We start from the raw sequence: 15,624 nt of genomic DNA on the forward strand, positions 1-15,624 counted from the left end.
ATAGGAGAGGAGAGACATAAGGGTCTTTAATCTAAAATGCTTTCTTGTAGTTGGTTTTCTCTGAGAGTTGTAACCACTTATGTTTACTGGTTCTGTTGCCTGCCCTTGTTTCCCCTCTTGCTATGCAGGCAAGAATGTGAAATATCTAATTGGACAAAAATTAAGGGTCGGTTTAAAAATCTTCAGAAATCAAGATGTCCCTAAAGATAAGTTGAATATGAAACATCCTCTTGGGACAGAATTGCTATATGCCCTGGAAAGCTTAACACACCCTTGAGCGCACACCCTTTTCTGGCCGGGTTATGGGGCCAAGGGCAAGGTGTGAGCAGCTGGTGAAGAATGTACCTGAGAGCCTGGTTACACCCCAGCAATCCTCTGGAACAGCACAGGGAGTTGGATTAATAAATCTCAGCTGTGTTCTCGTCGGGGCTATGTGGAATAGTGCTTCTGCTGTCACAACTCTGTCTTACCATCTCATCAATGAGTCTTTGATAAGGGAGCCTAGCTTGTCTTTTTTAAGGCTCTCATCCTAACTTTGCTGGAGCAAATGAACCATTTCAGCTCAGGGATGTCTTACCAGCCAACATGTTGAAAGTCGTGCCTAGGATTTGGCCTCAGATCCCTCTAGAAGCTGTGTAACTACGCAGGGGCTGCATTTGTACACAGTAGGTAGGATGTCGCAGGGCTACAGATATGAGTTGTACACTTTTTCACAAACTGTCAGAAATAAAGAGTCTGGGTGTTAAACCCATCTAGGAATATATATTGTACTCATGTCTGTGGCAGCGATGGAACTGTCAGACTGTGTTTGCTCAGCAGGCTTCTCTGCGCTGGGAGATGAGAGCTCTGGCCTTATCCAAAGACAAAGCAGAGATGGAGAGATACCCTTCACTGGGGCTCACAGGGAAATGTGCCAGTTCTTTTATCCTAAGGTCTTTGTGAGCATTGTGGTAGGAACTCCCTTTCATTCGTGTAAGAAGAAGGGAAAATCTGGCTTTAACTGGGCTTGCAGGTTTTGCGTCTGCTGAAGTGACAGTAAAAAGTGCTGGTAAAAAGACAAGGAAAGGTGTTGGAGTTGTTCTGCTGAGACATACACAGCTTATTGTAGTTATGCACAAGTGCTGCTGGAACTGTTGGCCTGCGAGACCTTAACACGTACAGTTACGTGGGAGCACTTTGAAAATTAAGTTAAATGGCTCCTTCCACAAGCGCCCAACATCTTTACAGTTTTAAACAAGTGAGAGAGCTGTACAGTCACAAAACGCAGCAGCAAAGCGTCGTGCTCCGTGGATGTGCTGCCGGGGAAGGGCAGGTCAGGGAGCAGCCAGCCTACCTTCTGTGTTAGCACTGGCCACGTCATGCTTTGGGACGTGACCATGGCTTTTCTTGCCCTTTCCCTATAAGAAATGTGCTCAGCTCTGCTTTGAGGGTGCTATTTTGTAGATTTAAAAGCCTGTTCTTTTTCCTCCCGTGAATAAAAAGCAAGGGCATGATAGAAAAAGGACACAGCAGCTCTAATTTGTACATTGAGTTTTCTGGTTTGGGCTGCAGGGGAAGCCCCTCTGTGCTCAGAAGAGACGAGTCCTGGGTTAAATGCTGTTAAATATCCGTTTCTATGGAAGGGAACATGAGGTTACTGTGTCCTGCCTTCCCGGAGAACACTGATGTGTGAAGAGCCCTGCTCTGCTAGTTGTGTCCCTCCTCAGTGCTCTTGTACGTTCTTCTTTTCCAGACTGCAAACAGTTTAGTGCTGATCTGGCCTTATATAGTAATTTCCTATTATTAGAAACATTTCCTTGGGATCTTGCTCAGGGAGTAGCAGAGGGAAATCCTGTTTCCTTCATCTAACATGCAGGCAAAGCACCAGTGTTCACTCTTTCCTTATCTAGTGTCGCTAGAACAAGAAGTTTTTGTTATGATATGCTTTCCAGTCTTAATCCCTTCCTAGCGCTAAGCCTCTTTTCAGAAATGCAGAAAAATAAGTTTGAAGGAATAGGAACTGTCAGCCACCAATGTGAGCTGTAAAGCCTCTAAGTTCTGCCTGCTCTTTCTCAGCCATGTTTTTCTCTCTCGGATTTAGTCGTCCAAATGCTTTGGAAAACAAACTCTCTTTTTCATGTTGGCTTGTGTGACAAATGGTGCAACAGGATATTTCACCTGGGTCTGCCAGAGTATCAATAGAAAGCTAATGGCTGTGTTAAAAAAGAGGAACGATTTATATACTAAGGAGGGAGAAGTTCTCGTTTTACGTGCACCAGGAATGTGTTTTTAGAGGAGAGGTTGGACACTGGAAGCACAGAGTTATGCACAGGCTTTGAACACTTAATTTTTCCTGTGAAAACATTTTTTCCCCTTAAAAGGAAGATGTAGGTCCTGCCACTGGGAGTGACTGTTTAGAAAGTCAGTTGGGAGGAATGCACATCAGCTGAACGAGTCAGGCTGTTTGCATTAACAGCTCTGTCAGAACAGCTCTTCTTGTCCTTGCCACGGACTCTGCAGGGGAGCTGCTTAAAGTGATCCTATCAAAGGAAAGGGCAAAGCAATCCAGCTGAATTAAGTGTTTTTCAACTCTTTGCTATTGAAGTCAGTTCAACAATTGGATTCAGAATGGGTGGGGTGTGTTTGTAGAATCAGCTGAAGAGGTGACTGCCTTGCAGTCCTGTAAAACAACCGAGAGCTGTGACACGGGGCAGGAGGAGCCGCGCGCGGGAGAACAACCGGCATCATATTGAGGGCATCTGGTAGTTTTAAAGTGGGACTTTGTTCTGACGGTCGCTGTCGAAGCCAGTCATCCATTGCTGTTTCACTGGTTCAGCAGGGAGCGACGACGAGGAAAATATATCTTAATTTGTTAGATTAACCCAGTTTTGGTTTTCATTCACGTCACAGCCCCAGAATTATTGTCTGTGTGCGGGAGCCGTAACTAAATACGAGTGCTGCATATGTGCTTTTTAATCTGCCGCTTCTCAAAGCCGTCTATCGTCGGAGGTATCAAAAAGGTGAATAGCACTTACAGAGAAAGTGTTGGAGTCCAAGGAGAGGTGTGCATCTCCATCATCATTTTTTTGTAATATTATTGTTAATTTGTGAAATACTGAGCTTGGGAAGAAGACATATTTAGTGTTCTCACTGTTGAACCTTTCTTGAAACAAACAAAACCAGTAGTGACAGTTTTAGGCATTACAAAGCATAAATTAGAATCCAAAATAATAATTTACATATTCTTTGTCTACTGGTTTTTTAACCCTTCTGGCCACACCAATCATGTTTTTAAGCTTTTGTCCCTAATCGTTCAAACACATTCACACAAAATCGGAGAATTCCGAGGATTTGTGATGTCATGAAGTGTGCGGTAAAACTAAGGAACTTTGCCACCTTGAGACACCCTTTGAGTGAGTATAATGGGCTTTCGATATAACCTTTGTAGGTCTGCAGTTTCATAGCTGAGGAGGAATGTTGTATCTCCGAGGACCAATGTCCTGTGTCCAGGCTTCTGTTCCCAGCTACTTGTTTGGGGGACAGCTGCCTACTCTTTGCATGGGGAAAGAGGAGATGCATTAATACAGGTTTAGAGGTTAGAAAACAGACAATTCTTAGCAGAAGCTAATGGTACGGGGAAGAGGTTCTGCCTCATTATTGAGCCTGTTACAAGATTTAGTGTTGGTTCTTTAACAGGACATTGATTTATCCAGTTATCGTGCAGTCAAATGTTCATTCTCTGCTGAAACAGGGTTTTCTTCCAAAGCAGTGGGCCAAATGTTCTTCAGAACCTTCATTTTCTGCTATAGGGTTTCTTAGGCATTTTAATCAGTTTTAGATCAGTATAGTCTGCACTGCAGGACACGTGTGATAGGTTAAAGACATTTCTATTTTTCGTTTAAGACCTGCAAGAGGAAGGGATCTCAAATTCCTGGCCTGTTTGGGGTGGTTTGTTTCCCATGGTATCCTTGCCAAGTGCTTTCTAATTATGGAATGTGTGTTATTCTGTAGTTCTTTTGCAACGCAGAAATAATGAATATTATAAAAATCCAGAAATAAAAAAAAAAATTGCAATTGACAGATGAACTTGACAGCTTTTGGAATAACGTCATTGATTTTTGAATAGCATAAACCCAAGCCAGCGCCTCTTACCTCCAGATTTAAATTGTGCAGTGCAATCTGCACAGCAGAGGGAAGGCTGGTTTGTTGGTGCCGGTTTCGTGGGGCCAGATTCCTGTTTTGTTTTGTTTCAGTAGAGCCCCTGCTCGCGGGTGTCGCTCAGCGAGTCACGCACGGCTCTGCCAGCCGGTGGGAGCAGGGCCGACAGGAAAGGTTTCCAGTCCCCTTGCTTTGAATGTGAAATTGTATGCAGAGAATCAGCTGCTTATCAGCAACGAGCAGAGCGATCCCAGCGCTCTAATCCAGGTCTGTGAGTCACTTCTAACTGGTGAGGCCTGGAAAACTTGATTCATAACCTCTGCCTGTAGTTGCCTGTAGTGGTGACACAGGCATAGGCAGCCGTCCTCAGCACAAATCACAGACAAGGGCTGGGCTCTCCTGCTGGGAAGGAAGAGCCTGGTTTTATCACCTTAATTGTCTGGGATCAAGATCTTTTAAATTATGTTGGTTATCTCTGCTTTCCAATTATATTTTTTTCTTTCCCATTTTAGGCTGGCCTAAATGGTGTTTCCTCACCAACAAGAGCTGGGCAGTAGTTTGACCACAGAAAAACAAACAAACAAAATATTTTGAGTAAAGGTGTTCCCAGTGAATAAATAAAAAAATTCAGCTGCATGAAAAAGCAAGGGTAAAAAAAATATACTTCTGAATACTGGGATCTTTATATTCTCTTCTTATGTAGCATTTCCAGTGATGAGATGTGTTCTGAGAAGCATTAGGAGATGCAAACTAGGGGAAAAATCAGGTTGTTAATGTGAAGATAACTCTGTGCGAATACGTAACTTAAAATTATAACATGAATTTTATTGACTCTGTTGTTTGGCTACAACTAGACTGATTTGAGAAATTATGATGGAGAACTGACATATTCTCCTCCTGAAGGTCTAGAGCCGCCAGGCTACAGCTCTAATTATACCTGGAAAACTCCTGGCTCCGGGCTCGCTGTTGTGATTCAGTAATGACTGATGTGGCTCTGTTTTTGGAAATGTAGCTTACATTACCCTTGATTTTTACCTGTGCTCCCGCAACAGGCCAATGCTAAACCCACCTCTGAAACGTGTCCTGAGGCTGCTTCCATTAATAATTCACCTAAATCCTCAGCTGGTTGATGATAAGAAGTGAATTAAAATCATGCCAGACAGTTGTGCAAGAATTGAGAGGTACTACAAATAATTTTTCAAAATGGAATCTAGTGAGGGCAGAAGAGCTTGTGGGTACCACAGCTCTTTTAAGAAGCGTTATCCAAGCTTCATCGCAAACCCTTCTGAGTGCTGGCACCCTCTTCCTGTGACGAATGACGTCCAGCACAGCGCAGGATCTCTGGGATCAGTGCCTTGGGTCAGAGCTAATTAGAGAGGAGTGCTGCACCCAACCACCACCATCATCCGCTGCATTTCTGGGGCTTTAAATAGCCTCCTGTCCGAGCAGTGGCCACGCACTGTCTTGTTTTACTTTAAAAAGCTTTCAAGTAAAGCAAGTAGCTTTTTGATTTAAATCTTTTTACTTTCAAGCTTGACTTTACCCTTTCTGTAATAGGATTTGAAGAGCATGCATTTTGATAAGAAAAAAAACCAAACAAGCCAAACCTTTAAGGAGAGCAGGTTCCAGATAGTGCCAGTCACGAAATATCAGCGGTTGAGCTTGGGAATGATTTCGTGTGTGTTTTCAGTGGTCAGAGAACCTGCCTGTTGGTGCTGCAAAGTCTGAGCGATGGCTGTCACGAGGGACCACTTTAAATGGATTCCAGCATCTGAGGTGCTTGTAATGTTGGTTCTGGGCAGGTATGTACAGTAGGGCTTGCTCAGTACTGCTGCCTGGGGTCCTGCAGTCAGATCTGATCTGAGCCTAATGCACTTCAAGAGGCTTTTTGGCCCTTAGAGAAAGATAATTGGTTTATTTCAGCTTTTTTTTCTGTTATCCTGTGGTCATGAGAAAGCCTTCCCCACTTAAGAAAATAAAAATAATATCCTGCAAAAGAGTTTTATGGTGACAAAAGTCAGTTTGTCACCTCTGTTCACCTGTGTACGGCAGTGAACTGGTGATGATAGCGGACATTGCGTGATAGTGACTTGAGTGGGATACCTACGTTTCTGAACTGTTTGAACAGATGCAAGAGGGAGTCTGCAGTAGTCTCAGAAGGTGACGCACAGCAGGAAAGATGATGTCACCATTAATTTTTATAAGATTCTGGTGGAAAATTAGGCACTGTTTGGATCAGGGGGATATTTGCCCTGTGCAGATGTGGCCACATGTATTTAGAGCGAATGACCTCTGCAAATTCAGCCGATGAGTTTGTAGCGTTAGACTAAGTTTGAGCCTTCCTAGCTGCAGGTGCAAGTTGCTTGTTTTGCCTTTATGTGTTTGTGTGGTGCCTTTTTTGCTGTGGATGAACCTGCATCTAGTTTGCCATTTTCCATGCTCTTGGCTAATTGTAGAATCCCATATTACAGGTCACTTGAAGAGGGGAGTTTGTTAGAAGGGTGGTATAACGGAGGAATGGGTGGCAATATGCTTTGCGTAGATTGTGATTATCTGTGTGGGGACACTTGCATCTTCTTCGTTAGCTGCTATGAGTCACATCAGATGGCTGACTGATTTTTTTAAGTACTGCTTGGAAATGGAGGGACAGAACTCTCCTCCTGCTCTTCATGCTCCTACATGAGCTACTTGTGACCTGAAATAACCTGAAGAGTAGTGTACTTTGGCTGGGCTCTGTGCCAGGGCAGTGTATCTTCTGTGACAGATCTATAGATTTATTGCTGTATTGGTAATTCAGTTAGGATGGACACATAGCTTAAATCTCAGAGAAGCAAAATAATGGATAGAATCATAGAATAATTTTAGGTTGGAAGGGACCTGTGGAGATCACTGGTCCAACCCCACTTCCAAGCAGGGCTGGTTTAGATCAGGTTGCTCAGGCATTATCTGGTTGAGTCTCAAATAGCTCCAAGGATGAAGTTTCACAACTTCTTGGGGCCCCTGTTCCAGTGTGTGACAGCACTGATTGTGAAAAAAAATTCCTAATCTCTCATTGGAATGTCCCCTATTCCAGCCTGCCTCTTGTCCTTTCACATTCCACCTAATGGTAGCAAAGGCTGCATAGACACTTTGATTTTGGTCAGAATGCCCTTATCTCCGGGTGGCGCTGGTTTTCCATGCTCTTGGTGTAGCTGTGGCCATTGATGTTTTTGTGTGAGGCCAAACCCTTGTGGCCCCGGAGACAGGTGAACGTTCTCCTTCTGTTTGCAAGGACTAAAGGCAGCGGTGGTTTGATGGTGTCCTACAGGGGAGCATTTAACTTCTTACCACAGGTTATTTTGTGATAAGGACCTTGGGTGTTTTGAGGGTGGATGTCTCAAAATCTGTCTGGAATAAAATACTGCTGATGTTAAATCCTCACAAGGGCAGACAAGGCAAACTGTATCTTACCCCTGGTCTCTGTGGTCCTTTGATTTGCTGGGAGAGTGACAAGCATCATTTTAAGACCCGGAGATTTTGCTGTGGTTGGGGTGAGTCGGGAGGGGGCTCGGGGAGCCTCTTAGTGCTGCTGCTTCAGTGCAAAAACTTGCTGTAAGGGAGCATATCGCATCCTGTCTGCTGTGGGTTTGCATATCGGGCTCTGCACCAGGTTTTCCAGCGCCTGTGATTACTTTTATTTCCGTTTTTCCCTGTCACTGGGCAGCAGGATTCCGCAGGCAGGGGACAGCGGACTCCGTGTCTCTTGGACTGCCTCTCCTGAGCTGTGCTCCTCGGCTCTCCTCTTTGGGAGGGGAGGAGAGTTCCTTTCCCTCTCCTTGGAAAACGCCCTCTCCAGGGTGCTCCAGTAGGAACCAGTGGGAGGGAAGGGAGTTCTGGCCGCACCGAAAATGTCATGAAAAAAAAACAAGAAAAAAGGCAACTGACAGAAGAGAGAACTTGTCCTCAGATTCCTGCGTTTCGTAGCAGCGTAAACTAAGTCTCTGCAAGTGCTGCGGGAGCTGGCAGGAGGCAGAAATGAAGTTCAGAGGCGCGGTAAGATTTACTTAACTGTTTTGGTGGTTCTGCAGCTTTCGGATGTGTATCTAATCTTGAGAAGAAGGGAGATAGATGTTCAAGGTCTCAGCAGGAAAGTGAAACGCTTCAGCCTGCTTTGTAAAAGACCCTCTTTGTTGGGAAGTTATCCAGGAGATCCAGGTTTTGAGGAGGAAACCCAGGTGGGAGTTGAGAAGGTGGGAAGAAAGGGGGAAATCTGTGCTCTGTGTTGGGGGAGAAAGGGTGGAGCTTTTGCTTGGGTGGAAGGGGCACACGAGGATGTGAACGTACCGCACTGGTGCTGGGATCTGCTTGTGTCCTTCCCGGGGACATGGGCTTCTCTCTCTGTGACTGCCACCCTGGGGAAGAGCAGGAAATACCTGTTTGAAGGACTCAGTTCCTCCAGGCTGTATTTACTTTAGCAAAACTTTGTCCATGTTTTAGCAGCAACTGGAAAGCCCAGGTCTGCGTACTGCATTGCAGGACAACCACCGGGAGCTTTGAAAAATGAGTGTGTGGTGAAATGTTGAGAAGACTAGGATTGTTACCTGGAAAAAGAGATGAGTAAGAGAGGAGGGGAAAAAATATACAATAACGCCACAGAAAAGGCAGATTGTGAGCTCTCTTTTCCTGTGTTGCAACATAGGAAGAGGGACATTAGGTTAAAAGTTGCCAAAGAGATGCAAAGATTATTTTCATACAATGCATAATTGGGCCACAGAGTTCACTGACACTGGAAGGCGTTGAGGTCCAGAATGAGGGAACATTACCAAAAATAACGTATGTGGGGTTTTGTCTGGATAAGAATGTTCAAGGCTTTAATTGGTGAACTAACCCAATTTAGGAAGAGAAGGTTTGAAAATGTCGTGTCTGTAAATTTAAGCATTCTGACTGTTGAAGAAGAGTTAGCATGGGACTGGAGTGTCCCTTACCTGCTCAATCTAGACATCCTTGCGCGTTTCCCCAAATAGTCTAGTGTTGACCACTGGCTGAGAAAGGGTCTTGGTGATGAAGGGAAGCACGGAGCTTCTGGAGGACTTGCCCAATTCCAGCAGCGCATTTGAAGCTGGAGATGATGCTGCTGGAGAGGCTCGTGCTTGGATTTCTGTGGGCATGGAGGATTGCTGGAGCCAGCAAACCTCTGCGCAGCCGGAGATGGAGAGAGAGGGCTCTAGATGTGATACATGAGAGCGCGATAAGCGGCGATGTTGTCTTGGGTGGTGCTTGATGTTCTCCGAGAAAACATGTGGGTGTGGAATTGCCCTTCGCATGCCCTGGGAATGCACTGCAGAGCTTGTTCTGTTTGGGAAGTTTTATTATCTTGGAAAGAGTCAGTGGTCTGAAATGATTGTGTGGGGTGTGTGGAATCCAGCAGAGAAGGTGGGAGTGTTTGGTTTGGGGAAGGGCAAAGTGCTGCAGGAGTAACGGTGTGAGGCCTGCAGTGAGGGGAGGAAGGACAGGTGCGATTAGAGGGGAATACGCCAGGGATGTGTGTTCAGAGGGGAATACGCCAGCAGATATCAACAGAGAATAACAACACGGGGTCAGCATCCCATTGCTGCAAGCTGGGGGGCAGGGGGAACACGTGCATGTGTGATTCTTATCTGTAGGGTTTAAGTTTCTGCTCCCCTCTCACCTGCTCGGTCTGGAAGCCAATGGCAAAACTGACTTGCAACGTCAGTGATGTGAGTTTTTGCTTTTTGTGCCATCAGAAGCCATGGTGGGATGTGCAGGCCTTTATGCTCCCGGCCCAGGTGGTACTGCTCTGTATCCTGGAATCAGCAACATCTTTCAACTACCAACAGCTTGGGTCATCTGCTCAGGAGCAAAAATGTCAGCTCCCTAAATATAGAAATTCAGTGTATTTACTTTTCCTGCCTTGGTGATCTTTCTGATTTACCCAGTTCATTTTTCTTACTGCTATTTTATATTTAGCTTGTTGATTGAAATAGCATCCCCTCTTAGGGCTAAACATTTTTCTTCTCCTTCAAATCACTTCTTATAACTACTTTTTTCTTCTCACTACTAATTGTTTCTCTTTTTACCTACCCTTCTCCCCTCCTCTCCAAAGAGTGTTATAGAAAAATATAATTATGTTATAAACACTGAAGAAATGTTATTACTTGCTTGCCATGCAAATCTCCATGGCTTTCTTTGGTTTCTGATCCATCATAATTTGCATTTCTAATTTACATTTGAGCTCCTTAGAGATGGATTCTTACTGTTCTAAATGTTGCACATGTCAAATGCCATTGCTTCATATATTAAGAGTCATAGTTGCAGTGATATCCACTTGTTTAATGATTTAAGTTTTTGTTTTCACAGTTCTAACTCCCCACAACCTACATGCATTTAATAGATACTTAAAATAATGCACACAATGTGATACACTACTCACATTTCTCATTCTGCTTTGCATTTGAGGATGGGAGATTAAATGGTTCTGTAGCTTGAAAAGTGAAGAACAACTTTATACTTCTAGGCAATTTGCTAGTCGGTATGTAGCAAGTTTTTGTCAGAGCAGAATAAGCTTGCTTACTTATTTCAGATTATTTTATGATTAAATGTATTCAGGTTTGTCCCTACTTAAAACATGGAAGACTTCAAAATGTACTTTTTTACAGAAATTAATCAAGGAAGTGGCAACTCTCTCCTTAATATAATTTTTGAATAGTGTATTCTCCAGTTAAATCCATTCAACGTGTGTTTTAGGATCAGGAGGGAAGTATCAGAGAGGGAGAACCACGTCCTGAGCTTGGGCAAGTGCCCCCTGACTGCAGACATTCCTTTGCTGGCGATGTATTGCTCTAAAAGAAGCAAGAATAAAAACCGATTCTGCTATAAATGGTCCTTGAGTGGCAGCTGCCGACATGGTAACTTTTTTTGCAAGTTGAAGTTCTTCCCTTTAACTCTACTAGTCTGTGTCATTTGATCCCGTTTGGTCCGACAGTTCTGATTTTTCTCAAGTTGTCTGCTCAGAACAACTTCCCACCTCGTGGGAGGTGCTGCACTCTTCATTGGACTTACACAATGAAAAGCAAAATAAAACTTTTCATTTTCTTATTACATTTTTTCATTAAACAAGTCCGGTATATGAGATTTGTGTTGTATAAATCATGGTCTGAGCTCTGATGGCTTTGGAAAGCGCAGATGAATCCATGCGGTTGTTTGCAGAGGGTTTTTACGTGAGGTGGGGAGCTGCCTCTCAGGGAGCCCTCCTTGCACCCCAGCTGTTGACCAACAGCGTTTTCTGTGTCTAAAATGCGCAGGTAACTTTCTGTGTGGCGAAAGGGAGGAGGATCCTGAGTGGCTGCACTTCAGTCTGTCAGGGTTTCGCTGGCAGGCGGCAAGTGCTTGACTGAGATCCCTTGGTCCAGGGCCACCTCGGTTGTTTTCATTATTGCTTTCTCCGTGTAAAAGGAAAGAAGAGCTATCCCGTTCTGCACCTCAGGAACTGAGGCCTGGATAAAACAGTGGATTTCTGTCTGCTCTGCTGTCTAGCCCATGCCGTGTCCAAACCCTTTCCCAGGCTGTAGAGCGGAGTAGAAATCAGAGGAATTTATTTCTTTCCTTCCTGCAGCTTTGGCATGGCAGTGAAGAATGTCATACGATCCAGGAGACAAATGCTTTTTAACTGCCACCTCCCCACAAGAAGTTCATTCTTGCTTTAGACTTCTTATTGTCTTCCAGAATCTAATCTGGATTTCCCTTCCCACTCATATTTGGTTCTTGCCTGTTCTTCCGTTCCCGGCTTTGTAACTATTTGTGGGACCTGCAGATCAATCATCTTTCACTTGATACCAAGATAACGATGCCTGCGTCTTTCCATACGGCACCTACTTCCTATGGTGGTTTTAGTGCAAGTCTTCTGGTCTACTGAATACATACCAGCTAATTTCTAAAGGTGCCTTGTCAGAGGAAAATATTAAGGCATAAATTTTAGATGCAGAAGCAGGAATCTTGTTTACATTGTGTGACTTTTCTTCCTAAATCAGATGATTATAACATGGGTCTATTAGATCTCCGTGTCCTAAGCAGAGGAAAGGCTCATACTTCGGCATTTAGCATCATCTAAAAGAAAAATGTTTGTTTGCACCTTCATAAGAACATGTCAGAGACTTAACTAGTTCAGTTTAGGGAACTCTTTGGTATAGTCTTGAGTGCTTTTGAACTTCCAGGAGCGATTTGTGAAGGGTATTTTCTGGTCTTGTTGACTCTGTAGCATGAACATAAAGAAAGGCTGGAACCTCGGCCAACGTAAACCTGGCTCTGCAGGCCGCATTGAGCAGCGCCAGTGTCCACCAGCTCAAAGTCTTTCCCAAAATTTAATCACACGAAGAAAAAGGCATGTGGAAGTAGTACCGCTTGGGTAATTGCACTGGCTTGGTCCCCACCATTCAGGAGTGACGACTTTTCCTGTCCTGGCAGTGAGCCACTCTTGTGCTGGTGGCTCTGGAGAACAGATTAAAAGCCAAGAGTGGGTTAAAATAGTGTGGGAATGAGTCCCTTGGAACTGCACCTTGGGGTGGGTTTGAGAAACGTCACGGTGAAAGTCAGCGTGTGCTCACTCCAGCAGCAGTGACCACCAGGAAAGTGATTTTAGTTTGGGAGGAAAAGTGAGTCTGAGAGAGAAGGCGCAGGCACTCCAGTGCCCATGGGCACCAAGAGCAGATGGAGATTGCTCAGATTTTTGGAACTCCCTCTTCGCAGCCTGCGCCGGGTGTGGCCTTAGCATGGTATATCCTGAAAGGGTTGGGAATCTAAGCATGGTCCTTGTGATTCCTGCAGGCAGCTGCACATGGCAGAGCTGACTCAAGGACCTGTTACTGTCAGAAGGGCCCCTGTGCTCCCTGTTCTCCTCGCCCTGGGTCTGACGTTCCCCGTGATCCTGTGGGAAGGTGATTCAGCTCCCTGTGTTGACAGAAAGCTACCAGCTCCTTTTTTTTCCTGGTCGTTGCTTTGCTGGCTTCAAACACGGGTTCAACTTACAGACAGGTACTTGTGTCAACACATGCCAGGGAGGCAAAGTCCAGAGGAGGGGACGTGTCCCAGTTTGGTGCTGATGAGCTGTTAGACTCATCTCTTGGGTGGTGGTTTCACAAGCACTTAAAAATGGCAGGAACGACAAAAAAATGCCCATCTCTACTGCCGTTCCCAATCTCGTGCTACCACATCTGTCTGACATCGCAAGTGATTACGTGTGGAACCAGCGTGGGAGAAGACCTGGATTAAAATAATTAAAAATTATAAAAATGAATTAGTTTTAATCCATGTCAGATTTCCAGTCTAGTTTATTGCACAAGTACTGGAGCCAGGGCAAGCCAGGGGGTGCAGCTGTGCAGGGGACCAGCGGGATGCTCCTTTCGCCTGTGTTCACTGTCAGAACAGCTTGTCTACCCTGCTCACTCTTAGCAGCCCCAAGGAAAACCGATTTTCACAAGGAAGGGTCGAATCAGACCCTCACAGCCTGTATTCTCCTCATTATGTGGAAAAACCCTCCCTGCCCCAGGGACTTGAGGGTTCTCCAGGCTGATCTCTTGCATAGCACAGAGCAGAGGATGTCGCAAATGAATTGTACGTCAGCTGGAGGCGCTTTGGCAGAGATAAATCCATCCACTGCAAAGACACCGAGGGAGCCAATCCTGTCCGTGGGCAGGCTGCTTTAATGGCTAATTAGCTTTACGGTAACATATTAAACCCCCCAGACTGGGTTTTCTAGCATTAATTTACAGCCACCAGATTTGATGTCTGCCTACCAACATTTTAGTTATTTTAATTTATTCAGTGCCCTACTGTCACACTCATCATTCAGTAGGAACATATGGTTCATCGTGATTATTTTCTTCTAAATAGTGTTTTCTTTCCCCACTTTCTTCTTTCTGCATTACTGGTCTAGTTTGCGAAAAGGATTTATTTTCACCTCGGTTTACATTGCATCTGTTGAAGTTATTGGCAGTCAAATAGTTAATGTTGACATTTTAAGTTGGTGGTAGACTTGGACATAAGCAATAAAGCAAATGCTGGCACAGAGAAGCGCATATTGCTCAGTTGTGGTTTATGACTGACGTTTATATTTGCATTGAATTTGGGCTTGGAAGGGTACAACACTGTGATTGAAGTTTGTATTCTGGAGAATTGGACTAAGTAACCCGGTTGCATTTATTACTGAAAAGCTGCATTTAGGTGGGTTTTTTTAAACTGACTGAAAACTTCAGGTTGTTATTTTGTTCTCATGGAGAGAGGTTGGAGTTGAGTGAGAAGAAAAATGTGTGAAGGAAACAGAAAACTGCTTCTCCTTCAGTGCCGGTCCCAGAGGCGGCTGATGCCGTTTCTGTGCTGCGAGTGGGACAGGTCGGTGCTTCCACAGCTGGATGTGCACAGCTGGATGGGTTTGGCCGGGGGTGGCTGATGAAAGAGCTGCTGGAGCTGCTGAGTGACGTTTGCTGTGAAAGTCTTTAGGATTATATAAACTTGGATTAACTGTGCAAGGGTGGAAGTTTCTCCGCGGTCGTTTTTGAGGCAGCTGTGTTTTAAAGCTGTATTCATCAACTTACCCACTTGAAAACTACTTATTTTCTTTTGGTTTTGCCTTTGTTCGCATTACTTTGTCCAACACCTGCTCCAGGATTGCACTGCTCTGATAGAAGCATTCTAACTTCCAGGCAGAGTTTATTAGTATGTGGTTTACCTCTATTTCTTTTGCCAGTGTTGTCCTTTATCTCACCCCCTTTCTTCTCCAGGGCTTATCCCTTTCCGCTTCACCTTGGCAAAGAGTAGAAGACACCAACAAGCACTTTGCTGAAAGTGTGGAGGAATTAGCTCAGGAAGTTTTGGACATTTTTAAAAACATTACTTATGACATTATCTGCAGAATTCCTCCCAGCCTGGATCTTTCAAAGTTTAGACCTTCCAAACCATGTAACTAATTTGGAAAAACAAAAAGGGGAATTGAAATGATGTTTCTTTGTGGTGCTTGAGCCATTAGAGTGGATCTGTATTTGAGATTTCCTAGTAGCAAGTCATAAGAACTGATTTTTCTTTCTGGAAGCTGCTCGTTTCATGCAATCACTTATGCCCAGGCACTGGGCTTTTGGGAGGGAAGCCAATGATAACTTACAGAAATAGGCAAAACTGCATTGTAAATTATTGGTGTGTCTAAACAACTGCAGACTGAGGGAATTTGCGCCTGTTCACCCCCAAATTTATATTTCAGTGGGTTTTGCCTTTATTACTAATTCCTTTTCTTCTGACCGAGGTTGTTTGTATTTTTTTCCCTGCATGCCATCAGCCCCCGTGCTCTGACCACTATTATATCTTGAGAAGGATCAGAAAGGAACTGCCTGACAACGTGAGTCAGCCAAATCGCCTCCATCATTGTGCAGGGATCCGGCGTTCCCCATTTGTGTAATAACATCGCTATAGGAGGGGGTGCCTGCGTATTGCAATTAGTGCGTG

At 44.6% G+C, this 15,624-nt stretch overlaps 1 protein-coding gene across 3 annotated transcripts in view; it reads left to right on the top strand.

The window, feature by feature from the left end:
* The window catches only part of MYO1C (myosin IC), a 50,758-nt gene that overhangs the window by 15,452 nt on the left and 19,682 nt on the right, over window positions 1–15,624 (top strand). Inside the window, exon 1 of one of the 3 annotated variants that reach the window (XM_005502003.4) lies at window positions 7,862–8,169. The exons of the other annotated variants lie outside the window; for them this stretch is intronic. Within the exon in view, the coding sequence (XP_005502060.1) occupies window positions 8,152–8,169 (18 nt within the window). The 5' untranslated portion in view covers window positions 7,862–8,151. Of the gene's footprint in view, window positions 1–7,861; window positions 8,170–15,624 lie in introns of those variants that run through there. 3 annotated transcript variants of the gene reach the window in all.

The sequence above is a fragment of the Columba livia genome, chromosome 20 (genome assembly GCF_036013475.1).
Source record: "Columba livia isolate bColLiv1 breed racing homer chromosome 20, bColLiv1.pat.W.v2, whole genome shotgun sequence".
NCBI classification, from domain to species: domain Eukaryota; kingdom Metazoa; phylum Chordata; class Aves; order Columbiformes; family Columbidae; genus Columba; species Columba livia.